A 16,277-nucleotide genomic window follows, 5' to 3' on the forward strand; every position below is an offset into this window, starting at 1 on the left:
ATAGTTCAGGATTGTCTTTTGAACTTGTCCTAGATTAATAATGTATCTCAGGGCCTGGTTCACTTCTTCATCCAGTAGAATGTCAGTAGTAAGAAAAGGTCTCCCATAGGTCCTTTTATTGTTTTACTTGTTTATTTTTTAAGGAGTTTTTTTTTTTGTTAATTTAGTTTTGGCTGCATTGGGTCTTCGTTGCTGCGCACGGGCTTTCTCTAAGTTGCGGCAAGCGGGGGCTAGCTACTCTGTTGTGGTGCGCGGGCTTCTCATTGCAGTGGCTTCTCTTGTTGCGGAGCACGGGCTCTTAGGTGCACAGGCTTCAGCAGTTGTGGCAGGCGGGCTCAGTAGTTGTGGTGCACGGGCTCAGTTGCTCTGCGGCGTATGGATCTTCCCAGACCGGTGCTCAAACCCGTGTCCCCTGCATTGGTAGGCAGATTCTTAACCACTGCGCCACCAGGGAAGTCCTGAAGACATTTTTTAGAAAGCAGAATTGTGTTAATACAGTCTTTTATTCAATTTTAACATAATTTTATTTATTGAATAGTTAAGACAGTCACATTCCAAATTCAAAATATATGAAAGGGTCTATAATGAAGAGTTTTCCTCTTTCTACTTGGACTTAATTTCTGGGAAATTTCAATCTTTTAAACGTGGAGAGAATGTATAAAGAACCCATGTACCCACCAGCCAGCTTCAGTCTGGCTTCATCTATTGCCACTGTTCCACTGGATTATTCCCTGGTGTTGGCCTTATTTTAAAACAAGCTGAGACTCTGTCTTATGCAGTAAAAGGCAAGGATTTCCTAAGGTGAAATTGCTGCAAATCTCCTTGGGGGCCATTTAAGAGCTCTTTTACTACCACTGATCACTTTAAGATTTTATTTTGGGGCCACATACAGTATTTGCTTTTCCAGAGCTCCTTTCCTTTCTAAAGAGTATCTTTTTTCTCCATCTTTATGCCAAGAACTCTGTAGGAATGCCCCATACTTCCCCAAGGCTTCTGCTTCTGATAGATGGCCCAGTTGGCTCATCTTAGAAAACCTCCACAAGACGTTTTCCGAAAGGAGAGGGAATAGAAGAGTGTAAGGGGTAGGGAGTTTTGAATCCCCTAAAGCTGACGACTGTGTTTGGGTCTGTTTTTGTTGCTCAGAGCCCCTGTTGAGTTCCCTGCTGCGTAGGATGCCAGAACTGGAGACTGTGGAGATCATGAAGTTGGTGAATTGCCCCGAGACCTTCACCCCGGACATGAGGTGCATCATGGGCGAGTCCCCTTCAGTGCGGGGCTACTTCGTCCTGGCGGGAATGAACTCTGCTGGCCTTTCGTTTGGTGGAGGAGCTGGAAGGTAAGTCTTTCGCACTCAGGTTCGGCTTGCGAGGCTTCTTCCTTTCTGGAATTACTTCTGGTTCATAGGGTTTGTGACATACCTAATCCAGTATGTTCATAAGAAGAGGAAGACACATGTCATGAGAGAGTCGTCCCCTTGAAAGTACTTGCCATGGGAGGCACTCCCCGTGTTCCAGACACGTCACTGTACAGAATGTTTTTGGAACTCCTCTTTTGGAGTTAGCCTTGGAGCCAGTGGGATGTTCTTCTGTACTACTTCAGTCATAACAAATGTTGGTCCTTTGAATATGTATTTGAGTTTGGAAATAGCCAAGTGTGGTGAGTGAAGTAGAAGATCATGCTGATGACACAGGTTTTTATTTTCAAATTTGGTACTTATAAAAATTAAGCGAGGGGGCTTCCCTGGTGGCACAGTGGTTGAGAGTCCGCCTGCAGATGCAGGGGACACGGGTTCGTGCCCCTGTCCGGGAAGATCCCACATGCCACGGAGCGGCTGGGCCCGTGAGCCATGGCCGCTGAGCCTGCGCGTCCAGAGCCTGTGCTCCGCAACGGGAGAGGCCACAACAGTGAGAGGCCCGCGTACCGCAAAAAAAAAAAAAAAAAAAAAGAAGGACTCAAGACAAAGGTGGTGGCAAACATCAGGGCAGCTCATTGCTGCAATAATAACATTCTGGGAAAATATAATAGATACTGGTATTGGTGACCTTTGAGTGGAGGGAAATCTTCCTTCTGTTTTTGATGTTTCGCAAAGACCATCATTTTATAATTTAGAATTTTAAAAATTAAAAATTGCTAATTGAGTGTTTTGGAGCTTTGTTTTATTTCTGAAATCGCCTGGGCGGGGGGAGGGGGTACTTGAGCACATCTAAATGCCGAGGAGAAGGAGGTAAATGTGAGGGTATGTGAAAGAGGGAGGACAGCTGATGGAGCTCGGTTCAGGGCAAGGGGGCAGGAAGGGGGATCCAGGCCGTTGTAAGGGATTAATTTCTGACCCTGTGAAGGAAGGCAGGGATGGTTTGCTGATGCAGGGAGGTATACAGGTGGTGTTTTGGGGAACAAGATGAGACAGGTTATCTCCTTTGATGAAGGAAGAGAGGAGGTGGTGTTAAAGGTTGGAGGAGAGCCATGTTATGGGTTCAGAACCTGGATGTAGAGAGAGCTGTGCCTGTGGCTTAATAGGAAGTAGCCCGGAGCCAAGTAGGGGTGCCTGCTACCTGAAGGCACAAAGGAACAGGGTCTTTCCCAAGTGTGACTGAGTGGTAATGGTTCAGAAGCAAGGAGGATGCCGACTGTGCCTCTTGATGGTGAGGTCAGTGGAACAGGGCTGGCTGTGTGACAGTGACAGTTCCCTCAGGAGAGCTGCATTTCCATTAAGACAGAGGGTGGAGAGAACATTAGTGAAGTGTTACCAACCAGGGATCTTGGCCTCCTTAATCCATAGAAATTGATAAGAGGCCAGACAGAAAATTCAGGCAGGGCTTTATTGGGCTCCTGCTGCAGCAGGCGGGAGTGAAAACAAGTAACAGTTTCCCTTGATTGCTCCGAGGAGGCCGGCAGCGAGCTGGTTCCTTATGTGGGGTGAGGGCAGGGGCGGGTCCAGGAGTCAGGCCAGAGGGGTGGCTTGGGTGGTCTGCCCCCGCCCCCCTGGTGGTGGTGAGTGCAGGGGGCATGCACAGGACCCTGCTTTTGCTCCTGACTCCTGCTTTTGCTCCCAGCTCTTCACAAGTGGCAGTTGGCTTTTTTTTTGGTCTTTTTGTATCTTGTCTATAATTTCCCCCAGCTGTGCATGCATGCATATAGTTATTTTTAGTCCCTTATAGTTTCTTTGTATTTTGTTTGTATTTCATTTGTTCAGGTGTAAGCACTGCAGCAAAGGGTCCCAGGTCCTAGTCTGTCTCATTATCCCCTGAGGGATTCTACACCTTTTATTCTTAAGGGGTAAAGGGCCAAGGGTCTCATCTTCTGGAACGTCTTCCTGCCAGACAGGGGCTGCAGACCCTAGCTTACCCTAGAGGTGTAGAAGTCCCTCTCTGACTGTTCCAAGGACCTGTAGGGACCTGGGCCACCCTCTGCTGGAATGGGTTGAATTCCTTGAGCCCTCATGAGCCTTACTTGAAACTCTTAGAAGCTAGAAGACACAAACTTGCCCAGAAGGCTAAACAAACAAGGGCCAAAAAGAAGAACACCAGTAGCCACTAAAGGGCCTAGAAAGGGAAGGAACCAGCGTAACTTTAGGAGGGCTTCCTTAACTGTTGACCAGGCAGTGGAGGCGATATTGCCGCTTCTAAAATTATGAAGCCAGTCTGCCTGGGCATATATTTCCTTAATGTTAACTTCCACCTGTCCTATCACACTAATTCAGGTGCAGTAGGAAGTATTATCGCACAGACTCCACCTTGTTCTTCCAGAAGGTTATCAAGAGCTAGACGACTGTCAAGAACTAAATTCGCCAAAGAAACGAGAGGTCTTAAGTCCCATTAAGGCTTGTCTTGTCTGTTCCATCATATAACCAAGCTGTCTGATCTCAGTGTTGCTTCATGATAGGTAAAGCCTCCCCATGGAGCTGCCAGTCCTGTGGCCAGCTCTGCCCTTGCTAAGATCATTCCTAGGGGACTTCCCTGGTGGTCCAGTGGTTAAGACTCTGTGCTTCCAATGCAGGGGGCCTGGGTTCGATCCCTGGTCAGGGAACTAGATCCCACACGCATGCCGCAACTAAAAGATCCTGCGTTTCTCAACTAAAGATCCTGTGTGCCACAACTAAGACTCCGCGTAGCCAAACAAACAAACATATATAGAGAAAAAAGATCATTCCTAGTGCTTTCTGGGTTTGGTGGTGAGCCTGACTGGTTCTGTTACAGATAAAAATCCCTCTTAACCCTGTAGTCCTTATAGCACACTGTCCTATGAAGTGAACATTGTCAGTGCATTTATACGCTATGGCTTGGTTGGAAAAGACAGGGTCTGTCGATAATTCCGTAACATATGATGGTTTGGGTGTCCGCAGAGGAAAACAAACCCTTCCGGGGGTGCAGACCTGAATGTCTGTCTCACAGCTGTTAAGACCGGATAGCCCTTGAAGCACATAACTGTTGTTAGTACTTAAACAGTTAGGGGACAGCAGACTATTATGTTGATGATTAAGCGTATAAAGCTCTACAGCATTTCTAACAAGATGTTCACGTATGATCCGCTGAGTACAATAGCAAGAATGGCAAACAGGAGTCCAACCCACTACATCATTTTACTTATCTGTCGATGGTGCCTGTCTTTTGAATAGGTATCTCAGACCTTCCACTGGCTTACAGGTGTATTGCTCTTCTGTTGTAACCTGCGGGGTTTCTGGAGGTAAAAGCTTTAGTCTGGAAAAATGTACCCAACTAGATTTCCCTTGCACTTTGACAGCAGTGGGAGTGGTTCAGATTACTTTATAGGGGCCCTTCCATTTTGGCAATAGTTGGTCTTCGGGGGACCCCGTTCCAGGTTTTAAGAAGAACTTGGTCCCTGGGATTTGTGAAGGAACAGCTCCTTCCTCTGTATTTTTAGTGGGAGCTTGCAGTGCCCTGTGGGTATAGTTCAGGATTGTCTTTTGAACTTGTCCTAGATTAATAATGTATCTCAGGGCCTGGTTCACTTCTTCATCCAGTAGAATGTCAGTAGTAAGAAAAGGTCTCCCATAGGTCCTTTTATTGTTTTACTTGTTTATTTTTTAAGGAGTTTTTTTTTTGTTAATTTAGTTTTGGCTGCATTGGGTCTTCGTTGCTGCGCACGGGCTTTCTCTAAGTTGCGGCAAGCGGGGGCTAGCTACTCTGTTGTGGTGCGCGGGCTTCTCATTGCAGTGGCTTCTCTTGTTGCGGAGCACGGGCTCTTAGGTGCACAGGCTTCAGCAGTTGTGGCAGGCAGGCTCAGTAGTTGTGGTGCACGGGCTCAGTTGCTCTGCGGCGTATGGATCTTCCCAGACCGGTGCTCAAACCCGTGTCCCCTGCATTGGTAGGCAGATTCTTAACCACTGCGCCACCAGGGAAGTCCTGAAGACATTTTTTAGAAAGCAGAATTGTGTTAATACAGTCTTTTATTCAATTTTAACATAATTTTATTTATTGAATAGTTAAGACAGTCACATTCCAAATTCAAAATATATGAAAGGGTCTATAATGAAGAGTTTTCCTCTTTCTACTTGGACTTAATTTCTGGGAAATTTCAATCTTTTAAACGTGGAGAGAATGTATAAAGAACCCATGTACCCACCAGCCAGCTTCAGTCTGGCTTCATCTATTGCCACTGTTCCACTGGATTATTCCCTGGTGTTGGCCTTATTTTAAAACAAGCTGAGACTCTGTCTTATGCAGTAAAAGGCAAGGATTTCCTAAGGTGAAATTGCTGCAAATCTCCTTGGGGGCCATTTAAGAGCTCTTTTACTACCACTGATCACTTTAAGATTTTATTTTGGGGCCACATACAGTATTTGCTTTTCCAGAGCTCCTTTCCTTTCTAAAGAGTATCTTTTTTCTCCATCTTTATGCCAAGAACTCTGTAGGAATGCCCCATACTTCCCCAAGGCTTCTGCTTCTGATAGATGGCCCAGTTGGCTCATCTTAGAAAACCTCCACAAGACGTTTTCCGAAAGGAGAGGGAATAGAAGAGTGTAAGGGGTAGGGAGTTTTGAATCCCCTAAAGCTGACGACTGTGTTTGGGTCTGTTTTTGTTGCTCAGAGCCCCTGTTGAGTTCCCTGCTGCGTAGGATGCCAGAACTGGAGACTGTGGAGATCATGAAGTTGGTGAATTGCCCCGAGACCTTCACCCCGGACATGAGGTGCATCATGGGCGAGTCCCCTTCAGTGCGGGGCTACTTCGTCCTGGCGGGAATGAACTCTGCTGGCCTTTCGTTTGGTGGAGGAGCTGGAAGGTAAGTCTTTCGCACTCAGGTTCGGCTTGCGAGGCTTCTTCCTTTCTGGAATTACTTCTGGTTCATAGGGTTTGTGACATACCTAATCCAGTATGTTCATAAGAAGAGGAAGACACATGTCATGAGAGAGTCGTCCCCTTGAAAGTACTTGCCATGGGAGGCACTCCCCGTGTTCCAGACACGTCACTGTACAGAATGTTTTTGGAACTCCTCTTTTGGAGTTAGCCTTGGAGCCAGTGGGATGTTCTTCTGTACTACTTCAGTCATAACAAATGTTGCTCATTCATGAAACTGGAAATAGAAAGAGCAGGTTTGGACGATAAGATGATGAAATTTTTGTTAGACATGTTAGCCTACCTATGGATTCCCAGATGTGGTGACTCACAGAACAGTTGGGTAAAGAGAATAGAAGTCCAGTGACTAAATTTCTGGATGGAAGCTAAGTATAGTAAAGGAGCACTGGCTGCTTCTGTTTTTCTCTTCTACTGCTGTAAGCAAAAATACACACACAGCTCATTTTCCACACAGACATGGGCTCATGTTACATAACATCTTACAGAAAGACCCGAATGAACTTTTTGGCCAACCCAATACTTGAGTGATGAGTCAAGTACCAGGTTCTTACTACTAAGTCAAGTGTAAGGCAGGATGTCAAGTCCAGTGACAGTGATAGGGACTTCAGGAGGAGGAATGGGGCTTTTCCCCCACAGCCATGCTGCCCATTGCATGGAGGGAAGGGATCTTATTTACCTGTTTTCAAATTCTCTTGTACACTTTGGGAACAGGTACAAATGGTTTTATGTACAACGTTTATTCTTAGTGATGGCAAAAACATATCTGGTTACCACAGATGCAGGACATTTCTCAGGCAGACACAGCAAGAGTAGTGAAAATGTCCATTTATTCATTTACAAACTTAGTAACATAAAATAAAATTGAAATCTGACTTGATAGAAATACAGTGCACAACGTTAATACCACATTCGCAGAGGGCAGAAATGCTCTGTCACCCTGTGTGCCTGTCATCACCAGGGCTCGTGAGAAACATCCCATTTACTCAGGTGCCTCGCACGTCTTCAGGACCACATGCTGATGCTACACATGGGATAGAAAAGGGCTGAGTTGAAGTGCACGTTTACAAATGCAAAGAACGAGTTGTAGCCTTTACAGTAATTACAATGGCATTTTCTTACATCCCAAGAGTTGACCAGAGAGTAAAATGTTAGCTGTGCTGCTGGAAGACCCTTCACTGAAACGAGCTGCAGAAGCTTTCGACCCTACACCCATCTGTTGAAGGTACTTTTTTTCGTCTCCACCCACCATGTGACACTCTGGAGTGTAAGGCACTATAGAACCTGGCTTGGAGGAAAGAGGTGCCCCAAGCTCCAGTTCTTGGTGTGCAAAGGAAATCTGGCATAGATCCATAGAAACAGATGCTAAAAGTATCCTCTCCACTTCTTAAAATTTCTGTCCTTGAGAGACAGAAAAATGAGAAGGTAGAAAGTCTGCAAAGGATGAAAATAGGTGTATCTAAATATCATGAGAAAAATGGCCCATGAAGAAACGTGTAATTCCCCAAGGGTTCTGCTCAGAGAAGTCACGAATCATACACAAGGAACTCTGGTGTTTAATGGATAGAGAAGGCAAAGACATACAAAAATACTCAGTCCTCTTGAAAAATAGTGTATTTGTCATGGTAAGGGACTGCATATGCCAGCCCCGTGATGACAGTGAAGGAGCCTTACAACTAACGGAGCACCTTAATGTGGAGGGCGGTGGCGGTGGGTGTGGGGAGCGGCTCCGATACGTGGCTCCCTAGCTCCCTCACGACTCACTGCAGGACGCGGCTACTGCCTGTTACTTCATCTGCCGTCTCTTCCACTCAACTGTGCTGCTCCTGAGTCCATGTGCCTGCACATGACATGTGCCAGATGAAAATTCCTTACTCATGAGAAACTTTTCTCTACCTCCTGTTGATAAAATGCTGCTTATATCAAAGTTTGTGAGGGATGGGGGGTGTGTGTACAGAAAGAAAATGAACACAGTAGGTTATACTTCAGGATTGAGCACTGTTGACCAAATCTCTATCTTAGATACTAAAGATACTTAGATCCTTGCTGCCTACACTGGCCAAGAGGCAACAAAGATATAAAAAGGAACTTGTAATGCCTGAAAGCCAGCCAATGCAGTTGTTTTACAGAGGCAGAAATCAAGGCGGAGGGGTCATCCCTCCAGTGAAGCAAAATCACTTTAGGAAGCTCCTATCATTCCTGCCACATACATGGTGGCAGTGGGGAGGGGTTAATGTCGCAAATGCATGCAAAGGCAGGATAAAGGAGAAAGCTGAAGAGTTAGTTTCATGTTGAGTTACTTTCTTGGAAACAACAGCCTAGGAAAGAAGAGATACAGCTAAAACTCTGTACAAGGACGTAGAATCCAGGGACAGCACACCTCCTGATAAGAATCAAACAAGTGACTTGGTGCAGAAATGGGAACTTTGGGGCCAAAGTTGAGACTGGGGTTAATCACTGGGCTAAATGGCATCTCTTGCATTTGGGGGTACAGGGACTTCTCAGAAAAGCACTAGAATGTAGTGGGAACTGTTCAGTTTTCTCTCCTGGAGCTTGTCCTGCCCATGCAGTGCTACGTGACCAAAACACAAGTTAAAGGACATCACATTGTGCTATCCAAGCAGGTAGGTCTTGTCTGTCCCCTTTTGCTCTAAAAACTTTCTGAATTAGAGCTTTTATCACAGACAAGAAATCTTCAATGTCAGTCACATGACCATGGGATTTACATGTGGCACAAGTAGCTAGGGGCTTATCTCAAGAGAGGAGAAGGCTCACAGGAGACTTGCAACCTTGATTCTCCATCTGTTTGAAGCCAACACACTTTGTGTTTCTAGGTGCAAAATGATTGTTCAATTGCATATGCTGAGAAGATTGTGGAGCCCCTCTCCCAAGACAGCACAAGTGGTGATAACATCATTTCAGAGAGAAGAAAAAAGTACCAACCACCTAAAACGAGTCCAGCTACTCCTTGAACAATCCCTGCAACCTCCAGGGAGAGGTGAGTTGTCACAGAAAGCAAACACATGCGGTCCCGGTGCCCATCGGGGATGACACAGAAATGAAGATGTTTTGATTGTCAACTATGCTTGAGGCAGGAAAGAGTCACCCCCTTCCCTTTAGGACCAAATAGAGAAACCTACCAGATTCATATTGCCTATATTTGAATGAACCAAAGGAGACTTGAAAGATGAATTGTAAAGTGCTGGAAGATAAATATGTAAGTTTCAGGGTACTCAATAAACAAGTGATTTCCCCCCAGAATCTTAACATCTTGTCAGTCTTAGAAGTGTGACCCCTATTTATGGACAAGATGTGATTTATGCATAAATCTAGATTTTCTTTTGGATTCAATCCCAAATAACTTTCCATTTATAAAGACGACTTTGCAGTGGTATGCATGGGATACCTTTAGTTCTACATCTGTTTCCATCTTCTTGGGTCAGTCGGCTCCCTGCTGGTAACACCTGCATTGTCTGGTGCCAGTTTCCTGCTCTCCCAAGTTTCACAGCTGCTGTTCACTGCTCTCCAGCTGGGCAGCACCTCTCCTCTTTGCCTAGAAGCAGTATCTCTCAGCTAGTTAAATTCACATTTGCACCAAAATACCAAGGCCCCCCGACAGAATTCTAATCACATACTCCCTCGTTAAATCAATGAAGACCTCGTAAGAACGTGGACAGTAAAGTCAGTGATCAAGTGGGTAAACAGAAATCCCAGAGAAATGCCAGAGCAGGCAGACACCTGAGAATTGTAAGCTGCTCTAATAAAATGAAAGGATTGTCTCTAATATACTTACAGACCTATCAGACCTAATGCATGCAAGATACCAAGATAACAAAGGCTATGGTTAATTAAAATCTCTAGCAGCCATTTGTTTGCAAGGGGAAATTAAGTGTGGGGATGGATACCACAGTCTGTGCGATCCAAGTTCCACCCTTAGAAAATAGAGACACTGCTTAAAAGTGCGCAGGGCGCTCTTACCCAAAGTTACCTTCTATTCCAGAAAATGTGGAGAGATGTCTGGAAAAAGAAGACGGAAAGCAGACCTTGGGCTCAGGTAACATACGCTCTCCACACTGGGAACTCTCAAGGGACCCAAGTGGGTCATCTCTGTGTGGATCTGTCTTTTGTGCGGGGGAAGCAACCCTGGGGTCCCAGTAGCTTTCTTCAACTCAGTGTGGCCACAAGGTTTAGTTACTCAGCCAGGATGCTTGTCCTGCCTCCCCCGCCCTAAGGGAGAGAGCGTGCACTGAGCCAGTGGGCCTCCTGTGGAAGGGACACATGTGGCTGAACTGAAAGTCACATGTGCTCGGAGAAGAGGAACATCAAGGTGGGCTGACTGAACTGTGAGTAGCTGAAAGAAAAGCAGCACTGTTTCATAGAAAACTCAGCATCGCTGGAGCTTAGTTTGAGGTTAGACCCTTTCAGCTAGGAAAAGCAACACTAAAGGCAACATGGTCTTTCCCTTTCAAACACTGTGGCTTATTTGTTTAGTAGGTTAAATAAACCACAACCCCTCTCATAATAGAGATTAGCAAGAGATGAAGAAAATTATAGGCAGGTGGCCCTAGCCCAACAGTCTGATAACTGGGTCACAGTCTGATAACTGGGTCAGTAGGGAGGCCCAGGATGAACTAATCTGTGCTAACCCCAGGTAACGCCCACATGATGCCTCTCATCAGCGAGGTAGATGGTCATCCTCCTGCTAGAGGTATCAGGGTGCCGACCCACAGCACAAAGGGATGGGAGAAGGACCTGCCTGGCTAAAAGGCATAAGCTATTCCACACGGCTGTATCACACAGACAGCAGCTAGCCAGAATTCACAGGTTACTCGAGAAAATTTAGCCCCACAGAGAGGGACTCTTACCCTGAGGCCTGCACACCACAAGCCTCCCTTGCTTCAAGACCCAGCATTAAGTGAGGCTGTCACTGTAACCCACTTCCACAAGTGGAGTCTGCCTCTGTCCTGCCTTCCTGTCCCCACAGGAACCTGAGATGGGGGGAGGGATGACCAGCCCAGAGTGAGTATCAGGAGATGGGAAACTGCAGAAGGAGGGAGGAGAAGATGGAGGGACAAAGAGAGGGTGCAAAGGAAAAGTTTTAAACGCTTAAAATTATATCAAGGGGAAAAAAAATTATATCAAGGAGATAAGAGGTGGGAGGCAAAGGTTAAATCAAGAAGAGGGATGGGATCAGGAAGAGGAGCTCCTAAGATGACTAGAAGGTGGGAAGGTGGCGGGACTGCCTGGCATTACTTCCCGTGCAAGTCACTGAGCTCCACGTCATCCTTTCGGCGCTTATGGGTGAAGAGGGAGGTGACCGGGTAGAGCTTGGCCTTGGCCTGGAACCGGTGTCCTGCAATGTCAATCTCATATTCTCCCCGGTTGATGAAATCTGCTGTCACCACCTGCTCTTCTCCGGTGTCCTCGGAAAAATTGTGCACGAAGCCCAGGCACACGTGGCGCTCCAGGGTGTAACCATATGCGCTGCTGGTGGTCTTGCCCACGTACTGCCCGTTTCGGTAAATGGGCTCCCCCCACCAAGGCCAGAGGTCCAGGTCTGTGTCGTGGTCGTCCAGGATGAACATAGTGAAGCGTTTGTACACCCCGTTCTGCTTCTGCTGCAGCAGGGCATCTCGCCCAATGAAATCCATCCCCTAGGAAAGAGCACAGAGACGCATCACTGCTTGGGACCCGGTGTCACTGCAGTGGGCTGCCCACTCCCCACCACACCCCTGCAAGCTCTGGAGAACGTGTGCTTCCCCCATGCGGAAAACTGCATTCACAGTATGAAAGACACCTGCAGAGAATTCTTGTAACAACACAGGTAAGCATCACTCTCTTTTCTATTTTATAAACACATTTCAATCACAAGACCACACAGAACAAAAATAGGAAGAAAAATCAACACTTGAAAATGCTTGCTAGAATTATTGTAAAAAAACAATGTTTTTATATAATCTCAACCAGCAGTCCCTGCATATATATCCGTATTCTATGCATAAATGTTTACATATATGCATATGTCCAAAAAAGAGCAGGATAAAATAAACTCTTAATGCGTGTCGCTGAAAAAATATTCTTTATGTTTTTCCCTATTTTCCAAATCGAGTATTCTTTACTTTTATATCAGAGAAAAATACTTACCTAATTGCTCAAAAAGAACATCAGAGATCTACTATACTGATAGGGAATGACTGTTAAGATATTTTAAGTGAAAAAGGCAAGGTGCAATATACCAAGTATACAGTATCCAACCACCAAGGTTAAGAACGTGGTGAGGGGAAATTACTCATCTGTTTGCACTGCATGGAAGCTCTCTACAAGGAGAGGCAGGACACTGCTGCTTCTGGTCAAGCTGGCAGTGGGACTGGGTGGGCTCAGAGGTGGGAAAGAGCCTTTTCATCCTCTTGAATGGTGATTACGAATAAATTAGGCAGTTGAATGTAAAGTGACTCATTTGTACATGTGGCATATTAATGAATTACCACAATCAACTCAGAAAAACTGCCCAGAAAGCACTCAGTCTAAAAGAGAACAAAGTGCCCCAAGCAAGTGTTGTCTATTTATGATGTTTCCATATTAAGTGTTTTATCCCATAGATACATTTGGAGGTCTCAACACCTATACACTTTTGCTCCCACCTCAGCTCTTCCTGTTCTCATGCAGGCTCCCTGCTCAGGAAGCTGAGGGCAGAGTGGAGTGTGCATAGGTACAATACCTTGTCTAACTTCACCCGAGACTCTCGTCCGCATTCCAGGGGTGTGGTGAGGGTGTTTAAATCCTGACCCCAGAAGGCAAAAAACTTTTCAATTCGGAGACTACGAAGAGCATAATACCCAGCATTCCGGATTCCATATTTCTGTCCAACACTCATCACTTCGTTGTATACGTGCAGGGCGTACTAGAGGGAGAGACAAAAGGTCAGTAACCAGCAGACCAGAATTAAACACGGAATCTGTCTGGCAGTGCCTGACGGCTGACACTGTTACCTGGACAAGGGAGAAGGTTGTCTACAATCCTCAGGAACCAAAGTGCTGCAGCCCAGGCTTAAGCTCCACGAAAGCAGCACCTTTATCTTTTTACTTCTCTAAAATGTCTAGGATCTCAGTATATAGCACTTATTAAATAATAACTCACAGAAGCTCTCTTACCACTCAGTAAACGACCAGTCTCGTAACTGCCTCTCCAACAGCCATGCATCCTCCACTGGCTTTGGCTTTGTTTTTTTGTGCCAGTTCCCTGAACTTGGTCCTTCCCTTATGCAATGGCCTATGCTGTGAAACTGGTGTTACACGTAACTCTAGACATGCACGCACAACTCTGATTTGTCACACTGATTATGGCGTATCTTAAGAGACCTAGAGTGAGTCACAGAGGACCCCAAAAATCAGAGTTCTCCTACCCGTGTCCCACAATATCCAGTCTCTCATGTTGTTTTTGTTCTTGGTTCCAGACACGTTTAAGTATCACATAACTTAAATGAACAAAAGTTTTCCAAATTGAAAGCAAATACTCAAATACTCTGTTAAGTCTAAAGCCCAACAACAAACTACACTGTTTACTTTAAAAACTGCAAAAGTAAAACAGAAAACAAGACAGAGGAATGAGGAAGACAGATACTGTATAACCTCACTTATATGTGGAATCTTAAAAACAACTATTAAACAACAATAAAACCAAAATAGCAACTAAACTCACAGACCAAGAGATCAATTTGTGGTTACAGTTGGGGATTGGAGGAAGGTGGTCAAAAGGTACAAACTTCCAGTTATAAGGTAAGTACTAGGGATATAATGCACAACATGATGACTAGGTGACACTGCTGTGTGATAACATGAAAATTAAGAGTAAATCCTGAGAGTTCTTCTCATCACAAGGAAAAAAATTTTTCTTTTTATTGTGTCTATATGAGATGATGGATGCTAGTAACTTAACACTGTGGTAATCATTTCACAGTCTATGTAAGTCAATCCATTATCCTGTCCACCTTAATCTTATACAATGATGTATGTAAATTATATCTCAATAAAACGGAAAAGTCAAAAACAAAAATCTGCTTCATTGGTATCGCAGTTCTTTATCCTGGCAATGTATGTTGCTCTATAAACTGCACTACTGCAGCCGAACAGGCACTGGCTAAGCAGACTGCTGTGATCAAGGCAACTTTAGATGTGGAAAAGGGAGTCTGAGCTATTGGGTACAACATAGCCTGTGGTATGTGTGTAAGTGAAACACTGCAAATAGCAAAGGTGGGTGGAGGAGAGCATTGGAGACTGGCTGGGAAACGAGAGTAAGAATGAGCTGTATCTCGGGCGGGTTCAGTGTCTCAAGCTGAATGCTCCGTACTTGAATTAAGAAGACAAAGGTTTAAAGCAGGTGAGTAGTCTTGGGCTAGAGAAGAGCAAAGCGAAAAGTGGGTCCCCACTACTTACTCATTTTCTCACCAGATGCCAGGGATTGAGTGTGAACAAACCAATCTACTATCTGCCACCATGCTTTGGAAGGCAGCTCCTCAGAGACAAGTATAAGCTTCTTGACAAAAGCCAGCTTGAAAAGAACCCAAGCAGTGCACAGATTACCTCTTGGACTCACAGAAAACCATAAAAATGGGACCAGCCCAGGAAAATTGGGTAGAAAACAGGGCTTCTCCCTCCTGATGGGCTTGGCTGATTAATGACCCAGGAGCAGGTGGTAACACCTGAATGACCATATGGCACTTCAGTACAGGCAAAACGTATCAGCTACATGCATACTAACTCTTCTCAAACCATGAATAATCCCTTCACCTTAATATTGTTATAATACTCTTGAGTGTGGAAAAGCAGAAAAAATTTCATGGGCTGGTAAATCCGTGCTTCATTTAATAATTAAAAGGAAACCTAACACCATGAGTAGTATGACTATGTCAAGAACATGACGAGGTTGAAGATCACTGCTACTTGTCACAATTGGACAAGGGAAAGAAAATGCAGGAATAAAAATTGTTAAGAAACAAAAACTATCGTTTGTTTGTGTATGGAAACCCTGGAAATTCCAGAAATCAACTAAAAACCAGCTATAAACAGTAAGATAATTTAGGAGGGAAACAGGTTAAAGCATTAATATACAGGGAAAAAACCTTTCATAAATCAGAAGACACCAGAATAAAGACACCCTTCCCATTCACAACAGCAACACCACCAAAATATTCATATAAATTTAAGAAATGTATACCATCTACATGAAGAAAACTTCAAAATGCCTCTGAAGGTCACCAAAAAAAAAACCCCGCATAAAGAAAGGTATATTTTGATTGTAAGATTCAACACATATAAAAATGTCAATTCTTCCTAATTTACAAACGTAACAATCCAACAACTCAGGGTGTTTTTGTTTTAACTAGATGATTATAGAAGTTTATAAGGAGATCAGCTCGGTGCTTTGTGACCACCTAGACGGGTGGGACAGGGAGGGTGGGAGGGAGGAAGACGCAAGAGGGAGGAGATACGGGAACATATGTATATGTATAACTGATTCACTTTGTTATAAAGCAGAAACTAACACACCATTGTAAAGCAATTATACTCCAATAAAGATGTTAAAAAAAAAAAAGTTTATAAGGGAAAATAAGGAAACAGGAATTCGTCTTTTCCAGAGTTTTCCAAGCTATGAGGGAGGATAAGCATTACCAAGTATTAAAATATACAATAAAGACTCAGTAATTAAAACAATGTGATACTGGATACACAAATAGAATAAAAGTCCAGAAATAAATCTAAATATATATAGAAACTTAGTATGTGCTAAAGGTAGAATCTCATATCAACTGGTCATCCATGTTAGAAAAAATAGTTTGATCCATAGCTCATAAAGTACCAAGAGACAGTGCAAAAGGTTGGAGCATTTAAATATGAAAAAACAAAACACACAAACCCATAAATAGCAACAACACAAACTATAAAAGCACCAGAAGTGGAAAAATTTTT

At 44.5% G+C, this 16,277-nt stretch overlaps 1 protein-coding gene and 1 long non-coding RNA gene across 8 annotated transcripts in view; one reads left to right on the forward strand and one right to left on the reverse strand.

Annotated features, from left to right (window-relative positions):
• Nucleotides 1-16,277, forward strand: part of LOC137215159 (uncharacterized) — a 98,822-nt gene that overhangs the window by 64,461 nt on the left and 18,084 nt on the right. The window contains exons 14-18 of one of the 3 annotated variants that reach the window (XR_010939177.1): nt 1,144-1,336; nt 6,049-6,241; nt 7,443-7,537; nt 9,147-9,310; nt 10,313-13,969. This is a non-coding gene — a long non-coding RNA (uncharacterized lncRNA). Of the gene's footprint in view, nt 1-1,143; nt 1,337-6,048; nt 6,242-7,442; nt 9,311-10,312; nt 13,970-16,277 lie in introns of those variants that run through there. The other 2 variants (XR_010939175.1, XR_010939176.1) reach the window with 2 other exon arrangements.
• Nucleotides 7,126-16,277, reverse strand: part of PDPR (pyruvate dehydrogenase phosphatase regulatory subunit) — a 38,886-nt gene continuing 29,734 nt past the window's right edge. For 3 of the 5 annotated variants that reach the window (XM_067719941.1, XM_067719940.1, XM_067719942.1), the window contains 2 exons: nt 13,031-13,213; nt 7,126-11,966 (listed from right to left, as the gene is read on the reverse strand). In XM_067719941.1, the coding sequence (XP_067576042.1) occupies nt 11,562-11,966; nt 13,031-13,213 (588 nt within the window). In that variant the 3' untranslated portion in view covers nt 7,126-11,561. The remainder of the gene's footprint in view (nt 11,967-13,030; nt 13,214-16,277) is intronic. The other 2 variants (XR_010939173.1, XR_010939174.1) reach the window with 2 other exon arrangements.

The sequence above is a fragment of the Pseudorca crassidens genome, chromosome 20, assembly GCF_039906515.1.
Source record: "Pseudorca crassidens isolate mPseCra1 chromosome 20, mPseCra1.hap1, whole genome shotgun sequence".
In the NCBI taxonomy this organism is placed as follows: Eukaryota; Metazoa; Chordata; class Mammalia; order Artiodactyla; family Delphinidae; genus Pseudorca; species Pseudorca crassidens.